We start from the raw sequence: 20,163 nt of genomic DNA on the forward strand, positions 1-20,163 counted from the left end.
TCCACTGATGACAAATACCCTAAAGTCTTTTTCCACACTCTCTACATTTTCCACGTACGTGTAAACATACACTCACCAAATCAGCCACTACCATAACATTCTTATAACTGCAGTTCTTTTCGGGGATTTCAAAGCCAGCGGTATCTTCTCGTGTTAATTTTTTACAGCCTGTGGAGAAGTAGATCTCGTACAGGAAATGCTCTTTCAAAAAATGTTCTTAAGATTTTATTTCTTTGGATTTGATCTGATAACATAGTCTTGTTTCTGCCTATAAAACCTTCAGCTTCGATAGATAAAATTGCTACCCTTTATTTTATTATTTTATTGATTTTGTTTAAGCCTAGTTTGTTAAGTAAAATATTCTTTTAAAAGCCTTTGTTTTTCAATTCAGTCCTGCATTTCTCCCCTGAAAGTTAAAAAGATATTTGTGTTTGTTAGCAAAAATACAGCAAGTGAGTAAAGCCAGTCCTTGAGTTTAACCTTTAAATAAGAAGTAAAGCATTGTGCTACAGAAAATAATATTTGAAACTCATGTTGGACTACAAAATTACAAATCTGGATTTGTTCACTAACACCCTCAATTGTTTGTATTCATCCAATCATCCTATTATATAAAAATAGTTATAAAGTGAGTATCATTGTTAAGGATAAATACCCTGCTTTCAAGAGCTATTAGTCTAAAATGAACATAAAACACGTCCCCAAATTAGTACAAATCAAGGTATCAGTGGTAAGAGACATTCACAATCCTAATATTATCTGCTGATGTAGATGTTTAGATAGATCTGTAAATAGAAATAGATCAATTTATACAAACATACGTATATTACAACCAACTGAATGTCTGTATCCCCGCAAAATTCACATGTTGAAATCGTAACCACCATATGATGGTATTAGGAGGGGGAGCCCTTGGTAGGTAATTAGATCATGAGTACTAATCCTCATGAATGGGATTAGTTTCCTTTAGAAAGTGACTCCAGGAAGCTCTCTCACCCCTTCTGCTATGTGAGGACACAGGAAACGGGTCCTCACCAGACACTAAACACCGAATCTGCTGGCATCTTGATCTTGGACTTCCTAGCCTCCAGAACTGTGAGAAACAAATGTTTGTTGTTTAAGTCCCAATCTCTGCTATCTTTACAACAGCAGTCCACACATACTAAGACATACATATCTATAATAAGACAGACATATCAACATAAAGCGTCTATCACTGACTCTTGATTTTGTGAGAATGAACTGCATACCTACAATATAGATCAGATACAGTGTTATCTCACATGGGGGTATTTGCCCAGGTTTTAAAGAACAACACGCTTCAATCTGGAATAATAAAATAACTGAGACAAAAATCCCCCGTGATGTCACCTGCTGCCCTGCATGCTGTTCTTCCTTGCTGGGCACTTACCCCTCCTGCCGCTTCGCCTCCGATGTCACTGGGCTCATCCTCTCATCAGGCCTCAGCCTTTCTAAACCCATCATCTCTGCCAGATTCAGACTCCCTTCTGCTCATAATGGGCTCAGCGTGATTTCGATCCATCTGCTGATGTTCAGATATCAATACCGATGCCAGGCCGTGTTCTTGCTATGGCCCAGGACATGGGTGCAAGGCCCGGGCCACCCTTGGCTTGTGTTACCCTCACTCGGCTCCTTAACAACACCACTGCAAAACTGGAACAAGCAGAGCAACAAATGTTCCTTGTTTTTTGCCTTGCCATTTGATAAGCAGCGCAAACTGGAAGACTTTCGAAACATCTAGATAAGCGAGTTCTGTGAGACGTGAGTGCCAAGTCCAGGGTTTTTTGTTTTTTTGTTTTTAATTTTATTTATTTATTTCTTTATTTATTTTTGGCTGTGTTGGGTCTTCGTTTCTGTGCGAGGGCTTTCTCTAGTTGCGGCGAGCGTGGGCCACTCCTCATAGCGGTGCGCGGGCCTCTCACTATCGCGGCCTCTCCCGTTGCGGAGCACAGGCTCCAGACGCGCAGGCTCAGTAGTTGTGGCTCACGGGCCTAGTTGCTCTGCGGCATGTGGGATCCTCCCAGACCAGGGCTCGAACCCGTGTCCCCTGCATTGGCAGGCAGACTCTCAACCACTGCGTCACCAGGGAAGCCCCAAGTCCAGGTTTTGACCTTTAGCAAGTTCATAGTTTGCTGCCAAGTTACAAACTATTCTGTCAAACACCAGAGGACACGCCCACATTTCTCTTTCCTTGTCTGATTGCTCCCTGACAGGGCACCCGTGCAACAACAGATGAAGGTCTTTGGCTGCTAGTGTGGTCTTCCTGGTGGGCCTGGGACATATCGTTTATTTGACTTATCAGTTTAAAGCATTATGCTAGCCAAGCAGAGCAGTTAATCTTATGTTACCCATCAGTTTGCACAGAAACTCCTAGATTCATGTCTCCTTGAATTTAAAAATAAAAAAACGGTTAACAACTTTATACTTTACTGTTTTGGTGAGACCAACTATTAGGTTGAACCATATGAAAATGCCATTTTTATCAGTCAAAAATGGCAGAATAACAGCTTTTAAAATGGTTCAACTTAATAAATTTCTCATCAAAGTGTATGGTATCTTAATGAGTCCTGGTTGTAGGATCAAAATCATTTCTGAATAAAAGGAATTCCAGAATGGTAAGATCTAAGTAAGAGAGTGGTGTAGTTCCACAGAATAGTCTTGCTTTAACCAATGGTTATTTTATGATTACAGGATATTTTGAATTTTTTTAAAAATTAATTAATTAATTAATTTATGGCTGTGGTGGGTCTTCGTTTCTGTGGGAGGGCTTTCTCTAGTTGCGGCAAGTGGGGGCCACTCTTCATTGCGGTGCGCGGGCCTCTCATTATTGCGGCCTCTGTTGTTGCGGAGCACAGGCTCCAGACGCGCAGGCTCAGTAGTTGTGGCTCACGGGCCTAGTTGCTCCGCGGCATGTGGGATCTTCCCAGACCAGGGCTCAAACCCGTGTCCCCTGCATTGGCAGGCAGATTCTCAACCACCGCGCCACCAGGGAAGCCTTTGAATTTTTTTATATTCATTAATATTAACCTTTTTTGGTCTGTATGAAACTGTGATATAAAATATTTCTACCTCAGAAAGATAAACTGTTTTGGTAAATAAACGGCTAATGAAATGCAACTAAAAGGAAAAGTGCTCTTTACAGCTCATAAACTCATAAAGTTGTTAAACATGGGGAATAGATATCTGGTTTTAGAGTTCTTCTGTTCCATATGGTAATCAGTTAACATTTTATATTGATGCTAAGGAAATAAAATGAGTGTTACTTTAGAATTTGCTCTAGCAAAACAGCAGCCTTGACATTGGGACAGAGGAAGAAATATCAAGAAGGCAGAAGAAGAAATTGACTGGAAAGTTGCTCATATCTTTTATTCTCCAGCAGCACACGTGGGCTGCCACCCATCACCAATGATTCAACAGATACCAATAAGGGGTTGGGTCCCTGATGGCTTTGAAATCAGAGAGCCTGAACTTGAACCCAGGCCTAATTCTTGCACAGGAGCCTTAGGAAAGTTACTGAATCTTTCCAAACCTCAACTTTGTAATCTATAAAATGATAATAATAGCACTATCTAGCCCCTAGGGATCTGCCATGATGAAATGAGATAATGTATGCAAAGTTCTTAGCTCAGGATTTAAAATTTAGGAAGCTCTCCAGATAGGTTAAACTATTTATCATTATTTTGTTCCAAGCATGTGCTAGGCAATCAGGAGACAAAGATGAAAGAGTCTCTCCCTAGGAGTATCTAGCAGTGCCGCTGAGATTAGGAATTTCACTGCAATAAAATAATAGCTAATTAACTTTCACTGTGTTCAAATCCCAAACGATCCTAACAAGAAAGCATAAGAGCATCAGGTTGAGAAAGCATCTAGGATAAGTACAATTGAATCATTTGCTAAGTACTGACGAGCATCACTTCCTCCTTCAACAAGTTTAATATCATCCACAGCGTTCACATGGAGGGAAAATGTTGGACTTGAGAAGAATTAGAGGAATTGTGAAAAGTGATACTTCTCTGATTACTATACACAGGAGGCATTAAAATATAATCACTATCACCAGATTTCCCTTCTCAATAAGAGAAACATCCCAGGGACATCAAGTGCATCTGATAAATGCATTGCCATTGAGCTGGAGCCCTTGAACCTGGGGCTGTGTACTCTAAGATCAGAGTGTCAGATGACCAAACTTTTGTTAGGGATGTAATCGCTGTATTTTCAAAGGTCTACTCTGAAAGGCCAACCAACTGGTACCACGCACATTTTCCAGAATAGCAAAAATTTGGAAAAAAGGAAACAACGAGGGGTCGTCCGCGTCGTGACTCTGGCCTCTGCCCTCCTTCTCCTCTTTTCCCTCCACTCCATCTGCGCTGGCCTCCCCACTCTTCCTCAGACACACTGGGCCCACTTCTGCCTCAGAGACTTTGAATTTGCTACACCCTCTGCCTGGAATATTCTTCCCCTCAGATGTGCCCAAAGCTTGTTCCCTACCTCCTTTAGGTCTTTATTTAAATGTCACCTTCCTTTCCTGGACTAACATTTACAACCCCGTGGTGAAGAAATCCTCTTTGTATCGCCCTTCCTGGCTTGCAATGTTTTTCCTCAGCAGTGATGCCATCTAACGTGCTCTAGTTTTTACTTGTTTATCGTCTGCCTCTCTTGACTGACTGTGAGCTCCAGAAGGACATTGATTGTGTCTTGTTACGTTTTGTTTGCTAGTTATCTCAGCACGGCCTAGATGGTGACTGGCCGTAGAAGGCACTTCATAAATGTTTGTCAAATGAAAAGAGAAAAGCCAGACAACATAAACAGGAGAGCACAAACACAGGAACACAGCTCTAAATATGAGCATCGTGAACTCCAAGCGACTGGTGAGTAGGAAAGCAGTGCACTGGGCCAGCTGGGTCTAAATAGAGCGAGGATAGGAGCCTCAGGCTCTAGCCTTCCACTCGCTGTCACCAGGCATTCTCACTTCTCTACGCTTGTGACCGTCATTTACGTATTGTCTATCAGCTCAAACACACACTTCTATCCTTTGCTCAGTAATGCTGGGAAGGGGGTCTACAGCTGTGTTTCCCAGACCCCTTCATCTGCAGGCTTCCTGTTAGGTCCTGCCATTAGGGAAACACCGAGAAGGCGTGGAGTCAGTAGGAGGGACTCCCTTTATCTTGTTGATCCTGTCAGCAGGTGCCCCGAAGGAGCACCTGTCCCAGCCTCCTGCTTTTCTTTTTATACCTGAACCTGTTGCATCCTGCCTCTCAGTTGCATGCCTCACACACCTTGGAGCTTAGAGCCCAGAACTTCTATGTCCCTCTTCTCCTTTTTCCCAAGCCCTAGAGATAGCTTCTTCCTACAGCTCCTGTCTCTCACTTACCTCATAATTTTTTCTTTTGCTCTTTAATTTGTGGAACCGATTTTTATATCAAGTTTCTCTGCTGAAACATCTAGTGCGATTTCAGTGTTCGTCACGTCTCTGTGAGGATTTACACAACTTACCTGTAAAATAAGAAGGTCTCTTTCGGCTGTAAGATTACAATATCTAGACCTGGGGTTGGCAAACTTTTTCTTATAGGGCCAGATGGTCAATATTTTAGGCTTTGCAACTCCTCAAGTCGGCCATTGTAGCCTGAAAACAGCCACAGACAACATGTAAATGAATAGAAAAGGCTGTATTCCGAATAAAACTTAATTTACAAAATTCAGCAGCCAGCCCTGACTGTAGCTTGACGACCCTATCTAGACATTCCTCAGAATGGTCAGCAACACGAAAAAAAAAAAAAAAAGCTCCCAAGACCAGTTGGAAAGACAGATGCTGAGACTGAAATTCTAACTGCCTTGAAACAATATGAATATCAACATAAGATTCCAATATATATGGCAGAGAAGTGAAAGTGGGCAGAATATTCATATCTCAAACTTCAGGTCAAGATGAAGATGTCTATAGCCACTGGTAAAGAAATGCAAGGCCAAAGGGACTGCCTGAACTAAATCCAGTTTACCCTGCCCAGTTTACCCTGCCCTCACCCCAGTGAAGAGCCAGGAGGTTCAGCACACATAGGAAGCCAGCACTAAACAGGGCATCAGGATGGCTTTATTCCTTTCTGAAATGGAAATTGCCCTATTTTTCTATTCTGATTATAGTTACTCACTCATCGCTTGTTAGGACTCTTCTGGGAATAATCAGGACTGGATAACAGTGGCCATAATTAATATTGACAAGGCTTTTACACCCCACTATGTCAACTGACATTAAGCCAGTATGTAATCCAAGGGGATGAGAAACAGCTGAAAGGTGGAAATGTCTTAACTGTATAAATAAATGACCCACAGGCCCGTGAAACAAGCAACTATTTTAGCAAAGGGCTGGTTTTTAGCAGTAGTAGTTGTAGTGAGACATCACTGGGAGGTCACAGTGCAAGCTAGAAATGATCAGTTTGGAAAGAAAACTGATTAGAGAACATCAGCATTTGGGGAAGCTGAAAGCTCTAATACCAAGTCACTGAAGAACTTTCCAGAAAGATTTACAGGCATAATCAACAAGGCTACTCTCTGTGACAACGGTTTGTCTGCCAGGAGATGAGGAAAATGATCACTGGAAAACAAAACTGCCATAGAAATTGCCCTTTCCAGCATTCACCCAGCAAAACTTGCAGGAGGGGCTTCCCTGGTGGCGCAGTGGTTGAGAATCTGCCTGCCAATTCAGGGGACACGGGTTCGAGCCCTGGTCTGGGAAGATCCCACATGCCGCAGAGCGGCTGGGCCCGTGAGCCACAATTCCTGAGCCTGCGCGTCTGGAGCCTGTGCTCTGCAACAAGAGAGGCCGCGATGGTGAGAGGCCCGCGCACCGCGATGAAGAGTGGCCCCCGCTTGCCACAACTAAAGAAAGCCCTCGCACAGAAACGAAGACCCAACACAGCCATAATTAATTAATTAATTAATTAATTAATTAATTTAAAAAATCCGTAAGCTCAGAAAAATGGTCCACATACCCTTAAAAAAAAAAAAAAAAAGAATCAGCAGAAAGCAGAAAAATTAGGCCAAAGCTGAGTTATCCCATGAAATGCCTTCTATAACAAACTGCATTAAACCAATAAAGAAACCCCCTCTCCAAAGTAGAGTTTGAGCAAACAATGGAGCTCAAACTCCATTTGAGTTTGATCTACGTACAAAGCCTTTAAAAAAAAAAAAAAAAAAACTTTCAGGAGTGTGAGACAAGTATTATTATAATGCCTATCTCTGGGAATGTTAAAAAAATTTTTTTAAGTTAAAAATATATAAAGAGTAATCATTACAGATACTTATAGAGACCTTCCAATGTGCTGGGCTATTCTAGGCATTGTACACTTATTAACTTATTTTCATCCCAATTTTACAGGTAAGGAATCTGAGGTGCAGATAGTAACCAGACTCGTCTCATGACTAGTAAGCCCTAGGCAATAGGGTTCTGAAGCTTGTGGTTATAACCACTGCTCTAAACAACCTAAGTATGCAGCAGAGTGAGGTACATGGTAAATGCTTGTTGGCAGTTTTTGTGAGTTAGCATAGATGGATTAGACTTTATGGAAGTGTCTGGATTCAATCTTTGCAAATAATCTAAACAGGCAGCTTGGTAGTATCATTTGGACCTGGGACAGTTGGTAGGTTACATTAGAACATAATTTTTTCTAGTGCTCTGAAGTCAGAGGGGCGTCAGTTCTTTCTGAAAACCCTAGAATTTTCTCTCTGGAGTGTTATTAAGGATGGCAACTCTGTGACTTCTGGAAAGAAGGTTGTACTACCCTCCTCCTCTCTTCCATGGTACAACTGGTAACTCTCATCATCTTTTCCCTATACTCATAAAACGTAGCCATGCAAGCTTTATAACAGGTTTCTTTTCTACCCCCCCCCCTTTTTTTTCATGTTTCCTAGATCTTAAACATAACAAATCTTGAATAACTCAGGCCCTGCAGTACACATTTTCAAAAGAGTGGGAACTTGTCCAGTGAAAAGATTCAGCGATTCCTCCCTTAGAGCCACCACAGGGGCTTGTTTGTTACTCTGCTTTCCACTTCTGTCTGTCCCTTCCTCCACTCTTTAACCCTTTCCTCAGCACTTGGAGGCAGAAGCGGACCTGCCCCGGGCCTCAGATCCTGGTCCTCTTGATTTCTTAGGGGCTCTGTTTCATCTCTTCTCTCTCAGTATCTTCATTTCGTTTTCACTGCTTACTTCTGCCCTCTCCATAAGCATGCACAGGGTGTACTCATGTCAAACAAACACTTACTGACCTTGGGGGCTCTTGCAGCCATCTTCCTATTTCTCTTCTTGTATTTATCAGCCTACTCCTCAAACAATCCGCATTTGTGGCCTTCAGTTTGTCCTGCTCCCTCCTCATGCCTCTGGAACTACCCCTCACTCCGTACACTACACTTTGCTACAACATCATCTTCTTCAATGCTTATTTTCTATACCATATAGTTTGCCAATTAATCAAGTAATCTTCTATCATTAGTCAAATATTTAATCTGAACAGTCATATCTTCACTGGTCTGTAAGTAAGCTGAATGGATGAATTTATTTTATCAAACAGCTGCTGGCACTATACGAATCAGTATGCATGATCTAGTAGTGGATGACTTGACCCCATATTTAGGAATATAAGAATTTTAATCAGAATTAAAGTCACATTAAAAAATGTTCATCAAAAACATATTTTTACATGAGCTCTAAGATAATTTCTTTAATTCACCAAATGTTTGTCAAGCTGTACTGGGTTGAATAGTTTCCCCACCTCCCAAAATTCATGTCCACTGGGAACCTCAGAAAGTGACTTTATTTGGAAATAGGGGTTTTGTAGATGTAATTAGTTAAGATGAGGTCATACGGGATTAGGGTGGGCCCTAAAATCAATGACTAGTGTCCTTATAAGAAGGCCACGCAAAGACATGCTTTTGCTGACTTAGAAAATGAAGAGGACCATGTGGAGACGGAAAGGGAAGAAGGCCATGTGACAATGAAAGGAGAAATTGGAGTCATACAGCTACAAGTCAAGGTGGTTGCCAGTAACCACCAGAAGCTGGAAGAGGCAAAGAAGGGTTCTTCCCTGGAGCCTTCAGAGGGAGCGTGGCCCTGGCGACACCTTGATTTTGGACTTCTGGGCTTCATAACTGTGGAAGAATAAATTTTTGTTGTTTTAAGCCACTCAGTGTGTGGTAATTTGTTACGACAGCCCTAGGAAAGCACCCACTCTGTTTTTCAATGTTCTGAGCACTAGAGATATGAGTGAACAAAACATTAAACATTCTTGCCCTCCTGAAGCTTACATTCTAATGGGGGGGAGACATAGGAGCAAACATTAAATAAATAATGTCTGGGGCTTCCCTGGTGGCGCAGTGGTTGAGAATCTGCCTGCTAATGCAGGGGACACGGGTTCGAGCCCTGGTCTGGGAAGATCCCACATGCCACGGAGCAGCTGGGCCCGTGAGCCACAATTGCTGAGCCTGCGCGTCTGGAGCCTGTGCCCCGCGACGGGAGGGGCCGCGATAGAGAGAGGCCCGCGCACCGCGATGAAGAGCGGTCCCCGCACCGCGATGAAGAGTGGCCCCCGCTTGCCGCAACTGGAGAAAGCCCTCGCACGAACCGAAGACCCAACGCAGCCAAAAAAATAAATAAATAAATAAATAAATAAATAAGAAAATCCTTTAAAAAAAAATAAATAAATAAATAAATAAATAAATAATGTCTTATGTTAGGAAGTTAAGTGTCACAGTTAAGTGCTAGAGAAACTCTGCTTTTTAAGGGCTCATGTGATTAGATCAGGCTCACCCAGGTCATCTCCCTTTCTTAAAGCTGATTATGCCATCATATAACATCACCTAACCACCAGGATAAAATCCATTATATTCACAATCTCAGAGATTAGGCAGAGATTAGCACACGGGGCAGGGAGGAAATCTGGGGAAACAGTTTAGAATTCTGCCTATCACAGTCATCTTGCCAGCTGTGTTGAGAATACACTGCAGGGAGTAAGAAGAGAAATAGGGAGATTTTTGCAATATTTCAGGTGAAAGGCGATGGTGTCTTGGACTAGGGTGGTAGTAGTGGAGGTGCTGAGATACGGCCAAACTCTGAAACAACATGAAGGTAGAAGTGATAGGATTTGCTGACCGATTGGATGTTGAGTGTGAACAAGGGAGACGAGTTGAGAACTGCATGAATTTTGGCCTCAGTAACTGAAAAAAAAAGACTTGCTATTTGCTGAGACCAGATGTATTAAGGGAGGAATAAGTTTGAGGGGATTAAAAAGTTTTGGGAGATGTTACTTTGAGATGGCAATAGCATCAAAATGGAGATGTCCACTTAATAGTTGCACATATGCATGTAGAGTTCAGGAAAGAGGTCTGGTCTGGAGATATAAATTTGGATGTTGTTGTCAGGTTATAGATGGTGTTTAAGGCCATGGGAGTCGATGAGATCACCTGGGAGAAAGAAGGAAGAGGTTCCAGGATGAAGCCTTGGAGTCCAAGGTTAGAAGTCAGACATGACACTGGGAGGGGGAAGGGTAAGCTGGGACGAAGTGAGAGAGTGGCATGGACATATATACACTACCAAATGTAAAATAGATAGCTAGTGGGAAGCAGCTGCAGAGCACAGAGAGATCAGCTCGGTGCTTTGTGACCACCTAGAGGGGTGGGATAGGGAGGATGAGAGGGAGGGAGACGCAAGGGGGAAGAGATACGGGGATATATGTATACATATAGCTGATTCACTTTGTTATAAAGCAGAAACTAACACACCATTGTAAAGCAATTATACCCCAATGAAGATGTTAAAAATAAAAGTCAGACAGGAGGAGGAGCCCCTAAGGAGAATGGGAGGGAGCACGTGGAGGTGCAGAAGGGAAACTAGGAGAGAGTGGAAACCCAGAGGAGGTGGAGAAGAAGCATGATCAACTGACAGGGGATGGGAGACCCAGAGGGAGAACTGAGCCCTGGACGCAGCAGCACAGAGGTTAGGGACTTGGACGCGAGCAGAGCCAAACATATCAGTGACGGGTGAGGATAAGCCTCATGCCAGTGAGTTTAAGAGGGAGCGGGGAGAGGAACAGCAGACAAAGAAAATAGAAAACTCTTCCAGGAGTTTTTTGGTAAAGGGAGCAGGGAAAGGGGCTGGGAGGTGGGCAGGGATGTGGGGTACAGAGAGGATCTTCCTCTCTCCCTCCTTCCCTCCCTCCCTCCTTCCCTCCCTCCCTCCCTCCCTCTCTTCCAGGATGTGAGAGATTTACAGCATGTTTATATAGAGAGGGGAAGATGACAGTGCAGTGGGCAGAGGAAATAGCTGCAGCCACATTTCTGAGTAAGTGAAAGGGGCTGAGGTCAGTGTACAAAGAAGGGTTTGGCCTTGGGCAGGTGCTGGGAGGGGGCTGGTGGGAACTGAGGACCTTCTCTTCTAATAGCCTTAGTTTTCTCCTTAAAATAGAAAGCAAGGTTGGCTGTCAGCTGAGAATGACCGTGGGGAGGTGCTGGAGGCCTGGGGAGAGGAGACACGTGAGTGGGCGAGGGGGCAGCGGGGGAGCGCGGGGTAGGGGCTGGGGCATGGGGGTCACCAGCTAGTCCGAAGGGGCTGCTTGATTTTTTTGGAGTTCTGGATTTTCTTTTCAGTCCAGTCAAACCATTTTCATCTCAATGACATCATTACCATGTAGATTATTTCAAATGCTACTTTCCTGGGTCAACTTTTCCAGGTCTAACTTTTACCATGTATTTTTAAACTTCTTTATGTTGACTGTTTTGTTTTATGTTAACTGTTTCTGCCGCATTTTCCCATTATGAATTGGATAAAATACAACAGTTTATATGTGCTTTTTATGAGAAAATTGAGAGTAGTTTCCCTCAGATGTTTGTGACCCCCTCCGTTTTCTCAGATTTGTATCTTAAATGTTGCAAACTCAATTCTTCCCTATTCTCAATCATTCTGGATAACAACAGAAAGCAAGTGCTGGGCTCACAATGCCTTCAGGATCAAAAAGGCAGCATCAAAACACCCTGCTTTACAATAAGCTCGTTTGGTTAGGAAGGAAAGTGAGAAGAGAGGGAGAGAGTTATATGATTGGAATCTTTGGAGATCAGAGCTGGCTTGACATCTATTTTCTTTTGCTAGTAAATTAAATTTTTCCAATGTAATGAAAAATGAGCAATCATAAAATATCTGATACACTTGCATAGACCTCCCATTTCTTCCTTTTAGAATCCTCAGTTCAACTTAGGTAATTCCTTTTCCCCTTCCAAGGGCTGAGGAAGGAGCTCCCTCCTGGTCCCAGAAAGGTGAGTCTTGGTTAATCTAGTCCAAGCTTGGTAATCCTTTCCCCTTGCCAGAGATGGGTTTAGAATGGACAAATGACACAAATCTGGCCAAGGAGACAGGAGGGAAAGTCTGCCTTGGGCCAGGGAACTTGGAGAAATAGTTTTCCTCCCTGATAGAACAGATTATGAATGAGGAAGAGCATCGTCCTTGTGAAATGGCTGTGTGACAAATGACGCATTGCAGAAGCAGCCATGCTCGACCTGCGAGGACAAGCTTGAGAACGAAAGTAACAGTGTGAGACCAGCAGAGCTGAAAGACGCAGAGACTCTGGGCCCTGGAGGAAGCGGTGGGACCACTGCGTTAACAAACTCTAGAACTGCCCTACCTCTGCACTTCCAATTACGGAAGATGCTAAACAATAAGACTCCATAGTTCAAACAACTTTGGGCCAGGTATTCTGTTACGTGCAGCCAAAAGTATTCTCTCTGACATAAACTGCATACAGAATCGGGGGTCGGGGCTGTAAACTGTTGAGGGCTAAACACATAGGTGAACTACATGCCTGGGAGCCAGTCTGATGGCTCCAAGATCGGAAAGGTTGTATTCAGGCCCGTTAATTATTAACCCTTTAAGCTTGGTTGGTTTCCATATATGAACTTCCCTGGGCAGCATTTATCACGTTCTCTTTAGAGCTTCCACAGCACTTTGATTATTTACTAGAAGAACACTTAGCCCTTTTTATTATAGTTAATGTTTATGTTTCCTTTAAGGTTAAGAATTATTTGAGGGCAAGGGCCATGTCTATCATTTTTATATTGCCAGGGACCAACAAAGTGCCTAACATAGAAAATGTTCAATAAATATTTGCTGAATTAGAGAATTACCTTCTGTTGACATGCTGGGTGCATGATGTAGAAGGCCCTCCCGAGACCTGCCTTGGAAAGAGGAAGTGTATCCAGTAGGATGAGGGAACTGGAGGGGCCACTGCAGATTAGCGCTTCTGGGAAGGATAGAGCCATGAGGGCAAGAAAAAGGTCTCCACTTGGGCTAGCCAGCTGACTGTTCAAGGAGTCACCCTTATCTCTGCTCCTTCCAGGGTGCACCCTGTCCAAGCTGGCATCATCTCTCACCTGGATAATCCACGCCCCACCCTCCACCATTATCTACACCAGAGTCAGAGGCATTTTAGAAAGAGAAACAAGATCATGCCACACTCATGCTTGAAACAGAGAAACTCCTTCTTGTGTCCCTCCATCCTCTTGACCACACTTTATTTTTGTCCTAGCCTGTATCACTGTCTGAAAGTACTCAGACAGTACTCAGCTTGCCTGCTATCTGCCTGCCCCATGACTGTAAAGGCCCATGGGAGCAGGCTCTTTGCCTCTACTGTTTAGAGCCTCATCCCTTGTTCCTGCATCAACAGCTGCCACGCAGTAAGCGTTCAGTACACACAGGGGAGTTCACAAATATCGCCTGTGGCTAATATAGGACCTTAGCCCTTCAGAGGTTTTAAATCTCATACAACAAGAGTTTCCTGCCCGGAATAAAAGAATAAAGGAAAATAATAGGGAAATGGGAGCCATCCATGATATTCATGGACCTGAGCAGGTCTGGCTTTAAAACAACTGAGGAAAATAAGAAGATGGGGTCCCAGCCCCACAGAGATGATGTTAAGGATGCAGGGGCCACCCAGCCAGTTTGAGGGGACCCACAGTTAAGTCAGGGAAGGGGTGGATGGTGTTGCCCACTTAATATTCACCCCCCTTGCCCTTCTTTCTCCGTTGCACATCCTAAGCCACCTTGGCCCTCAGGTTGCTGGGAACAAAGTCCCTGTTGGCTTTGGCTCTGCCTTAAATTACCTCGGCTTCCTGGGCCTTAGATGCTGAAACACGTGACCTAAGCTCATGGGTCTACTTGCTTCCCCAGTGGACCAAATAATGAAGAAATGTGCTCGTTAATGTGGACAGTTAACGAAAGCAAATGGTTTATCATTAAGTTTGAAGAAATTTCCTAGGAAGTTATAATTTTGAAGTACCATACAAAACTGCCAAAATAATACAGCTAACACAGAAGTGCTAATTTTGTGGTTTCAGTTTGCTCTCTGAGAGACACGACCTCTTTGGGAAGTCATAATGGACCTGTGAAGACTAAAGGTGAAAATATTAACAAGATAATTGATTTACAATAATGCAAGGGTTAGCATCAAGCCATAAAGCAGTGATTAATCTTTAAGTTACAGAAGTTTCTACCAAAGCATTTCTCTAAAACAGTTATTCATGGAAACCAGCAGACTCAGGGAAGGCTAGAAGTTACAAGATTTGAATTCCCAAGTTCTAGTACTTCCTCACGAAGCACTAAACTTTTACACCTCAGTTTCTTAAGTGTAACAAGTCAGGAAATTAATACCTCCTCTGACGTGGATTGTTTTGCGAAGATCAGGTGAAATAACACAGCATACATTGGAAACAAAACAAGTGTAATCCAGTGCAAGTACTAAATCTGGACCTACTACTACCACTGAAAACACTTAATAAGACCAGTCAAAAGAGTGGGATGTCAGTCCTGGGCTGGAAGTTGTTGCTCCTCTACAGCTTTGTGTAGGAACGGAGGCAGCAGCAGGCACTTTTCCCCAGAACACTGGCACCCAGGGATTAGCAGTCATGAAATTAAATATAGTCATATAAATAGGAAGTTGTAACATTTAGGCTAATATGGCCACATTAACTTTATACTTGATCACAAAGTACCAGCTCTAGAAGCACGGTGCCTGAGCGTGAACGCCAACTCTGTGGAACTTCGAGCAAGTTCCTTAACTTTGGTAGCCAGCCTCCAAGATGGCCCCAATGATCTCCACCCCAATATCCACGCCCTTGTGTAATGCCCTCTCACTTTGTATCAGGGTTGGTTCGTGTGACCGATAGAATACAGCAGAAGTGATGACACATCACCTCTGAGGCTAGGTCAAAAAAGCTCTGAGGCTTCCTACTCAGTTGCTCTCTTATATCCTTCATGCTAAGGGAAGACAGCCGCCCTGGCACCCTTTGGAAAAACCCATCCTTTACGGGGAACTGAGGCCTCTGGCTAACAGCCACGTGAGAGAACTTGGAAGGGGATCCCCCAGCCCTAGTCAAGCCTTCAGATGATATCTTGACTGCAGCAGCATGAGAGACCTTCAGCCAGAAACAGCCAGCTGAGCCTCTGACAAATTCCTGACCCATAGAGACTGTGAGATAACAAATATTTGTTGTTTTAAGTTGGAGAACAATTCATTATGCAGTAATAAATAACTAAAGCACCCTCTCAAGGTTTCTGTAAATCTTCTGTAAAAGTGGAGATAATAACCTATCTCAGAGGGTTGTTATAAGGAGCAAATGAGAAGTGTATTGAAAGCCCTCAGCCCAATACCTGGCACAGAGTGAATCCATGTTGGTTATTATTGCATCTTTGTGCCTTCTCTTCCACAAGGAAGGGGGTCCTGCAGGTACTTACAGTTAACATTCCTCAGGCTCAGCACTTTGTTAAGGCTTGAAATTTCAAGTACACTGATCCAGCTCTAGCCAGTCTCTTGATGTCATTTTCCTCTAAGCATCAGTTGGGCAAATAGTCTTCCCTTTTTCTCTCTGATCCCTTTTAAGATGAGAGGCAAGATGTCTAAGATAGAGAAATTTAAGGCATATGCTATAGCTGGGGAACCAAAAGCCAAAATAGCTGGCCTGAAAAAGACCAACCCATTGACCTCAGGAGCACTCGACAAAGCCTGATAACCGAGTGAGCTGGAGTCAACTCGAGCTTTTACAGGGCTCTCTGTTTAGAACCTGTCCTCTGAAATATACAAAGCTTTCATTCAGGCTCATTTCTGTGCTTTTAAACCTGGAATAGATCCTGGACTTCCTCAGGCAAACTTCATAGATGTTATCTTTTCTTTCTCTGATTATTCCTGTCTCCTTCACATTTGGGTTTTCTTTTATTACTGGTGGATGGCTGAGCAGTCAAATTTCCTATGTGCTGAAAGAAGATATTGAGGAAATTTACTGCTACAGCAGTGGAAAGAACACAAGAAGAACAGATATGTCTCTATCACATAACAAAACCCAACAAGAAAACTCTCTGACAAATAACAAAACTCAGTAATGAAACTATTTGACAGTTATTTTAAAAACTCAGCCTATAATATAATGTAAAGAGGGAATTAAAGGGATCACAAATGCTGAGTGAGAAGGTTTTATTGCCTCTAGGCCAGGAAGATTTCTACAATTCCAATGTGAGTAAATTATTTTTATACATTTTATTGCTGATTCTCTGAGAAACTGAATGTCCAAATATGCAATATCCTTCTCTACTAGGATACTTGAGGGATTTAAAACAAAATACAATCCTTTATTATATATACAGAAGGAGATGAACTTTCAGTTTTGCTTTGTGAAATGCATAATTCCTGACCTCAAGGAACTTTTATTCTAAAACAATTCATTAACAGTATTAAGCTTACACCTCCATCTCTCTCTGTCTGGGTCTCTCTCTCTCTGCTCTGGGTGTGTCCAGAGTTCTGCTAAAGTCAGCTTTTCATATGGAAACACTTAACCTTTAAACCAGCCTCTCAGGGGATGAACCTGGGTTTGCTCATTTCTTCCTCTTTTTTTCTTGGCTCTTTATTTCTTTGCTTTCCACATAATCTAGGACTTTGTTTTGTTGTTCTATCAAAATCTTTCTTCCTTTTCCTCCTTCCTTCTTTCTCTTCCTTTTTTTTTTTTTTTTTTTTCCCCTTTCCTTTCCATTTATATTTCCTCTCTCCCACCTCCCTTCCTCTCTTCCTTTCTGGTTTTGTTTGACTTGAAAACCTAGATTGACAATATGAAGGACACTTCTTGGGTGATGACTCTAGATCCTTTGTAAAAAGACTGTCCCTCATTGTGACACAGCCCAGGAATGGTATTGCTGATTTAGCAAAAATACTGCATCCCTGAGCTTTTTCCTGAGCTTTTATCTTTGTTCCTTATGATAAGGCTGGAGTTGAAACAAGATAATTTCCCTTTTCTCCTCAAATATACATACATTCCTATTAAGAAATGCAAGAAGAGAAATAACTTATTGTGTAAGTGTAAATAAAGCACATAGTGAAACCACATCTCCACCCAGTAGTCCAAGAGGCATTCTCACCCGCCCTACCCCCTTACTCCCTATGTTTCCAATTACAGAAGTCTAACCATTCACATTTCTGAGTAGCTCTACAGCTTCCAAATTCTGCTCTGCGCCATCAGTCTCCTGGGATACTTCCCTTGCTTCCTCTCCAGCCTTGCCCCATGTCAGCCCACCTTACCACTGTCATGTCCCACAGTTCAGGCATGCTAGAATTCTCCATCATCTACAGGTTAAAGCCCTGCTGCCCACACTTCGCTCTTGCTAGGAATCCTCTTATGTTCCCAGATAGAGGATGTGATCTTGTGTCTCTATGATGACTCACAAGTTGTTCACGTTTTCTGGAAAAACTTATCTCCAGGAACTGATACTAACTCTTCAGGCCTCCCCACAAAAAAAAATCTCTTGTGAGAAGTCTTCCCAGACTTTCCCAGAAGTGATCCTTTTAACCCCTGAGAAAGTTTGCTTAAGCCTCCCTAAATTTTCTCACTGAATCATAATAATAGTTAGACCTAGACATGTGAACCTCTCTGGAAGTCCCTGTCAAGAGAATGTTCTTGAAATCTTTGTTCACATTTCATTTGTAGAAGGGACTAAGTATGGTATAAGGGAAATGGTAAGATAGCCCCTCCCCAGTCTGTATGCCCCACCCAGCCAAACAAAATCCCTGTAGTTAACTTAACCAAACCCCATGGAAGGCAGATAGCTGACCCAGGCCCCTAAGCCATTTCATTGCCATCTTAAGTGGCTTATTTATCAAAGTTTAGTGTTCCTTTCAACTTTCCAGAAGGGAAGTTCTGATAATTACAGTTTTACCCATTCTTCCAAGGATGCCTGGGTGCCTCAGCAATATATTAGAGATGAATGGACTATCCAGGTTACTTTGATTTGTTTGCGTATCTGTTTCCCACTAGATTATAAACTTCCTGAGGTTGGGGATCTTTTTATTTATAAAATTTAATCTTTGGATTTGCAGCAACTAGCACAGTTCCTGGAACATAATGTAGGTCATGTGAATATTTACTGATTGTATGGGTGACCCGTCCTTTTCCCACAGGAAGGCTTTGTGTGTGTGGTTGTTTAAATATACAAAGTACCACTTTATGAAAGCAGTTATATTTTAACAATTCACAACAAAGAGTCAAAAAAGTGGACAGATGCCTGCCATTTAATAGTCTAAAATGGTGGTAACCATGGCTTTCTTAAGTAACTGAAAATCATTATCAATAGGTCAACACACTCAGTAATTTAACCTTTGGCACCTTTGCCCTGGTCCTGAAATTGCCGGCCAAACATGATTTTTGATGGTTCTACAAACTAATTCTGAATGGTCACCTGAAATCTAGATAAGACCCCTCAGTATATAAGCACTGTCTACACATTTCCTGGTTGACTAGACCATCAGAGAAAACACCTCAGTTGGCTGACTAGAATGTGAATAGTTACATGAAAGTTACTATTTAAAAGGAAAGTAGGGCCAGTGGAGACCCAAACTAGTTATTCTCACTTGATTGCATCCAATAGTGTGTATTTCATTATATGAATGTTTTATATTAAGAGCTAGGACTAAACTGGAACAGCGAGACAAGCTAAAAGAAACCAAGGTGGATTTAAATGAAAGAATCCACCAAACATCACTGATCCCACCTCCTCTGAATATTGCCATGGATACCAACTTTATGATTTAACTCTGAAATACTTACTTCTATAAGTGGTCAAATAGTTATTTTCCTGCATCCCAACTCTCCAACTTATGGATTTCCATCATCCCTGAAGGAAAACCCCCTGGGCTCCCCCAAGCACTGTCTTTTCTCAAAACTGTATTTGGGGGCTTGCTTTCTTATTTTTTTTTTTTTCCCTCCCCTTAGGGCATCCTTACTGCTGTTTGGGATCTTTGAACGCTGCCTCTTTTCCTTTGAAAATCACAACCACGAAAGTTGTTTTTTTTTTTAAATTTACATTCAAAAGGTACTAAATTCAAATGTAACATAAAGAAATCTTAAAACTTCCCCTTATTTTCAGGAAGTATGTATTTGCCATACACAAGACGTGGCAGGTGCAAGGCTCTCGTAGCCTAAACACTGGAGACCAACGAAGCGAATCTAGTGGCTACACTAGAAGCGGCAGCCACGCCAGCGAAGCCTCGGCGACGACCTGGCACACCGATCCCACCCGGTCCCCAGCAAAATCCCTAGGTCTCCTTGGCGTGGTAAAACAGAACCTGATCCCGGTCTCCAGCTGTCTTCTCTTTTTCAAATGTTTTAAACTTACTGCCTTTGTTCAGCAGAACCACAGGCACGGTGATGACGGTGACGAGCGCAGCGATCCCCAGCAGTCCCAGGAGCACCTTCCACGGCGTCTGCAAGCCGGGCAGATCACGTCCAGTTAGAGCCAGCCGCTTGGCCCCAGTCTGGGAAAGAGGGTCGGGGGCCTGGGCTGCACCCGAGGCAGCGGGGTTTGCCGACGGGCGCGCCCTGGGAGAGAGGCACCGCGGGCTGGGAGGGTTTGGAGCGCGCCAGTCGGAAGTTGCAAGAGCGGTCTCCCTTGAACTTTTGGCCTCTGAACACTTTAATTGTTTGCTTCTGTAGGCCTACAACTCAGAAGCCAAGTGAGAGTTCAGGCGTGCGTTTTGCGGGTGGCCCTCCAGGTTCTCCAAGGCTCGGTGCCTGGGTTCTAGCAGAAAGCCCGCGGGTCGAGAGCCAGGCCAGAGCCCTGGGGCGTCCCTTCACC

At 43.1% G+C, this 20,163-nt stretch overlaps 1 protein-coding gene across 2 annotated transcripts in view; it reads right to left on the bottom strand.

The window, feature by feature from the left end:
- Positions 1-20,163, bottom strand: part of DPP4 (dipeptidyl peptidase 4) — a 78,420-nt gene that overhangs the window by 57,798 nt on the left and 459 nt on the right. For both annotated transcript variants that reach the window (XM_057551402.1, XM_057551401.1), the window contains exon 2: positions 19,705-19,792. In XM_057551402.1, the coding sequence (XP_057407385.1) occupies positions 19,705-19,792 (88 nt within the window). The remainder of the gene's footprint in view (positions 1-19,704; positions 19,793-20,163) is intronic.

This window comes from Balaenoptera acutorostrata, chromosome 8 (assembly GCF_949987535.1).
Source record: "Balaenoptera acutorostrata chromosome 8, mBalAcu1.1, whole genome shotgun sequence".
NCBI lineage: Eukaryota > Metazoa > Chordata > Mammalia > Artiodactyla > Balaenopteridae > Balaenoptera > Balaenoptera acutorostrata.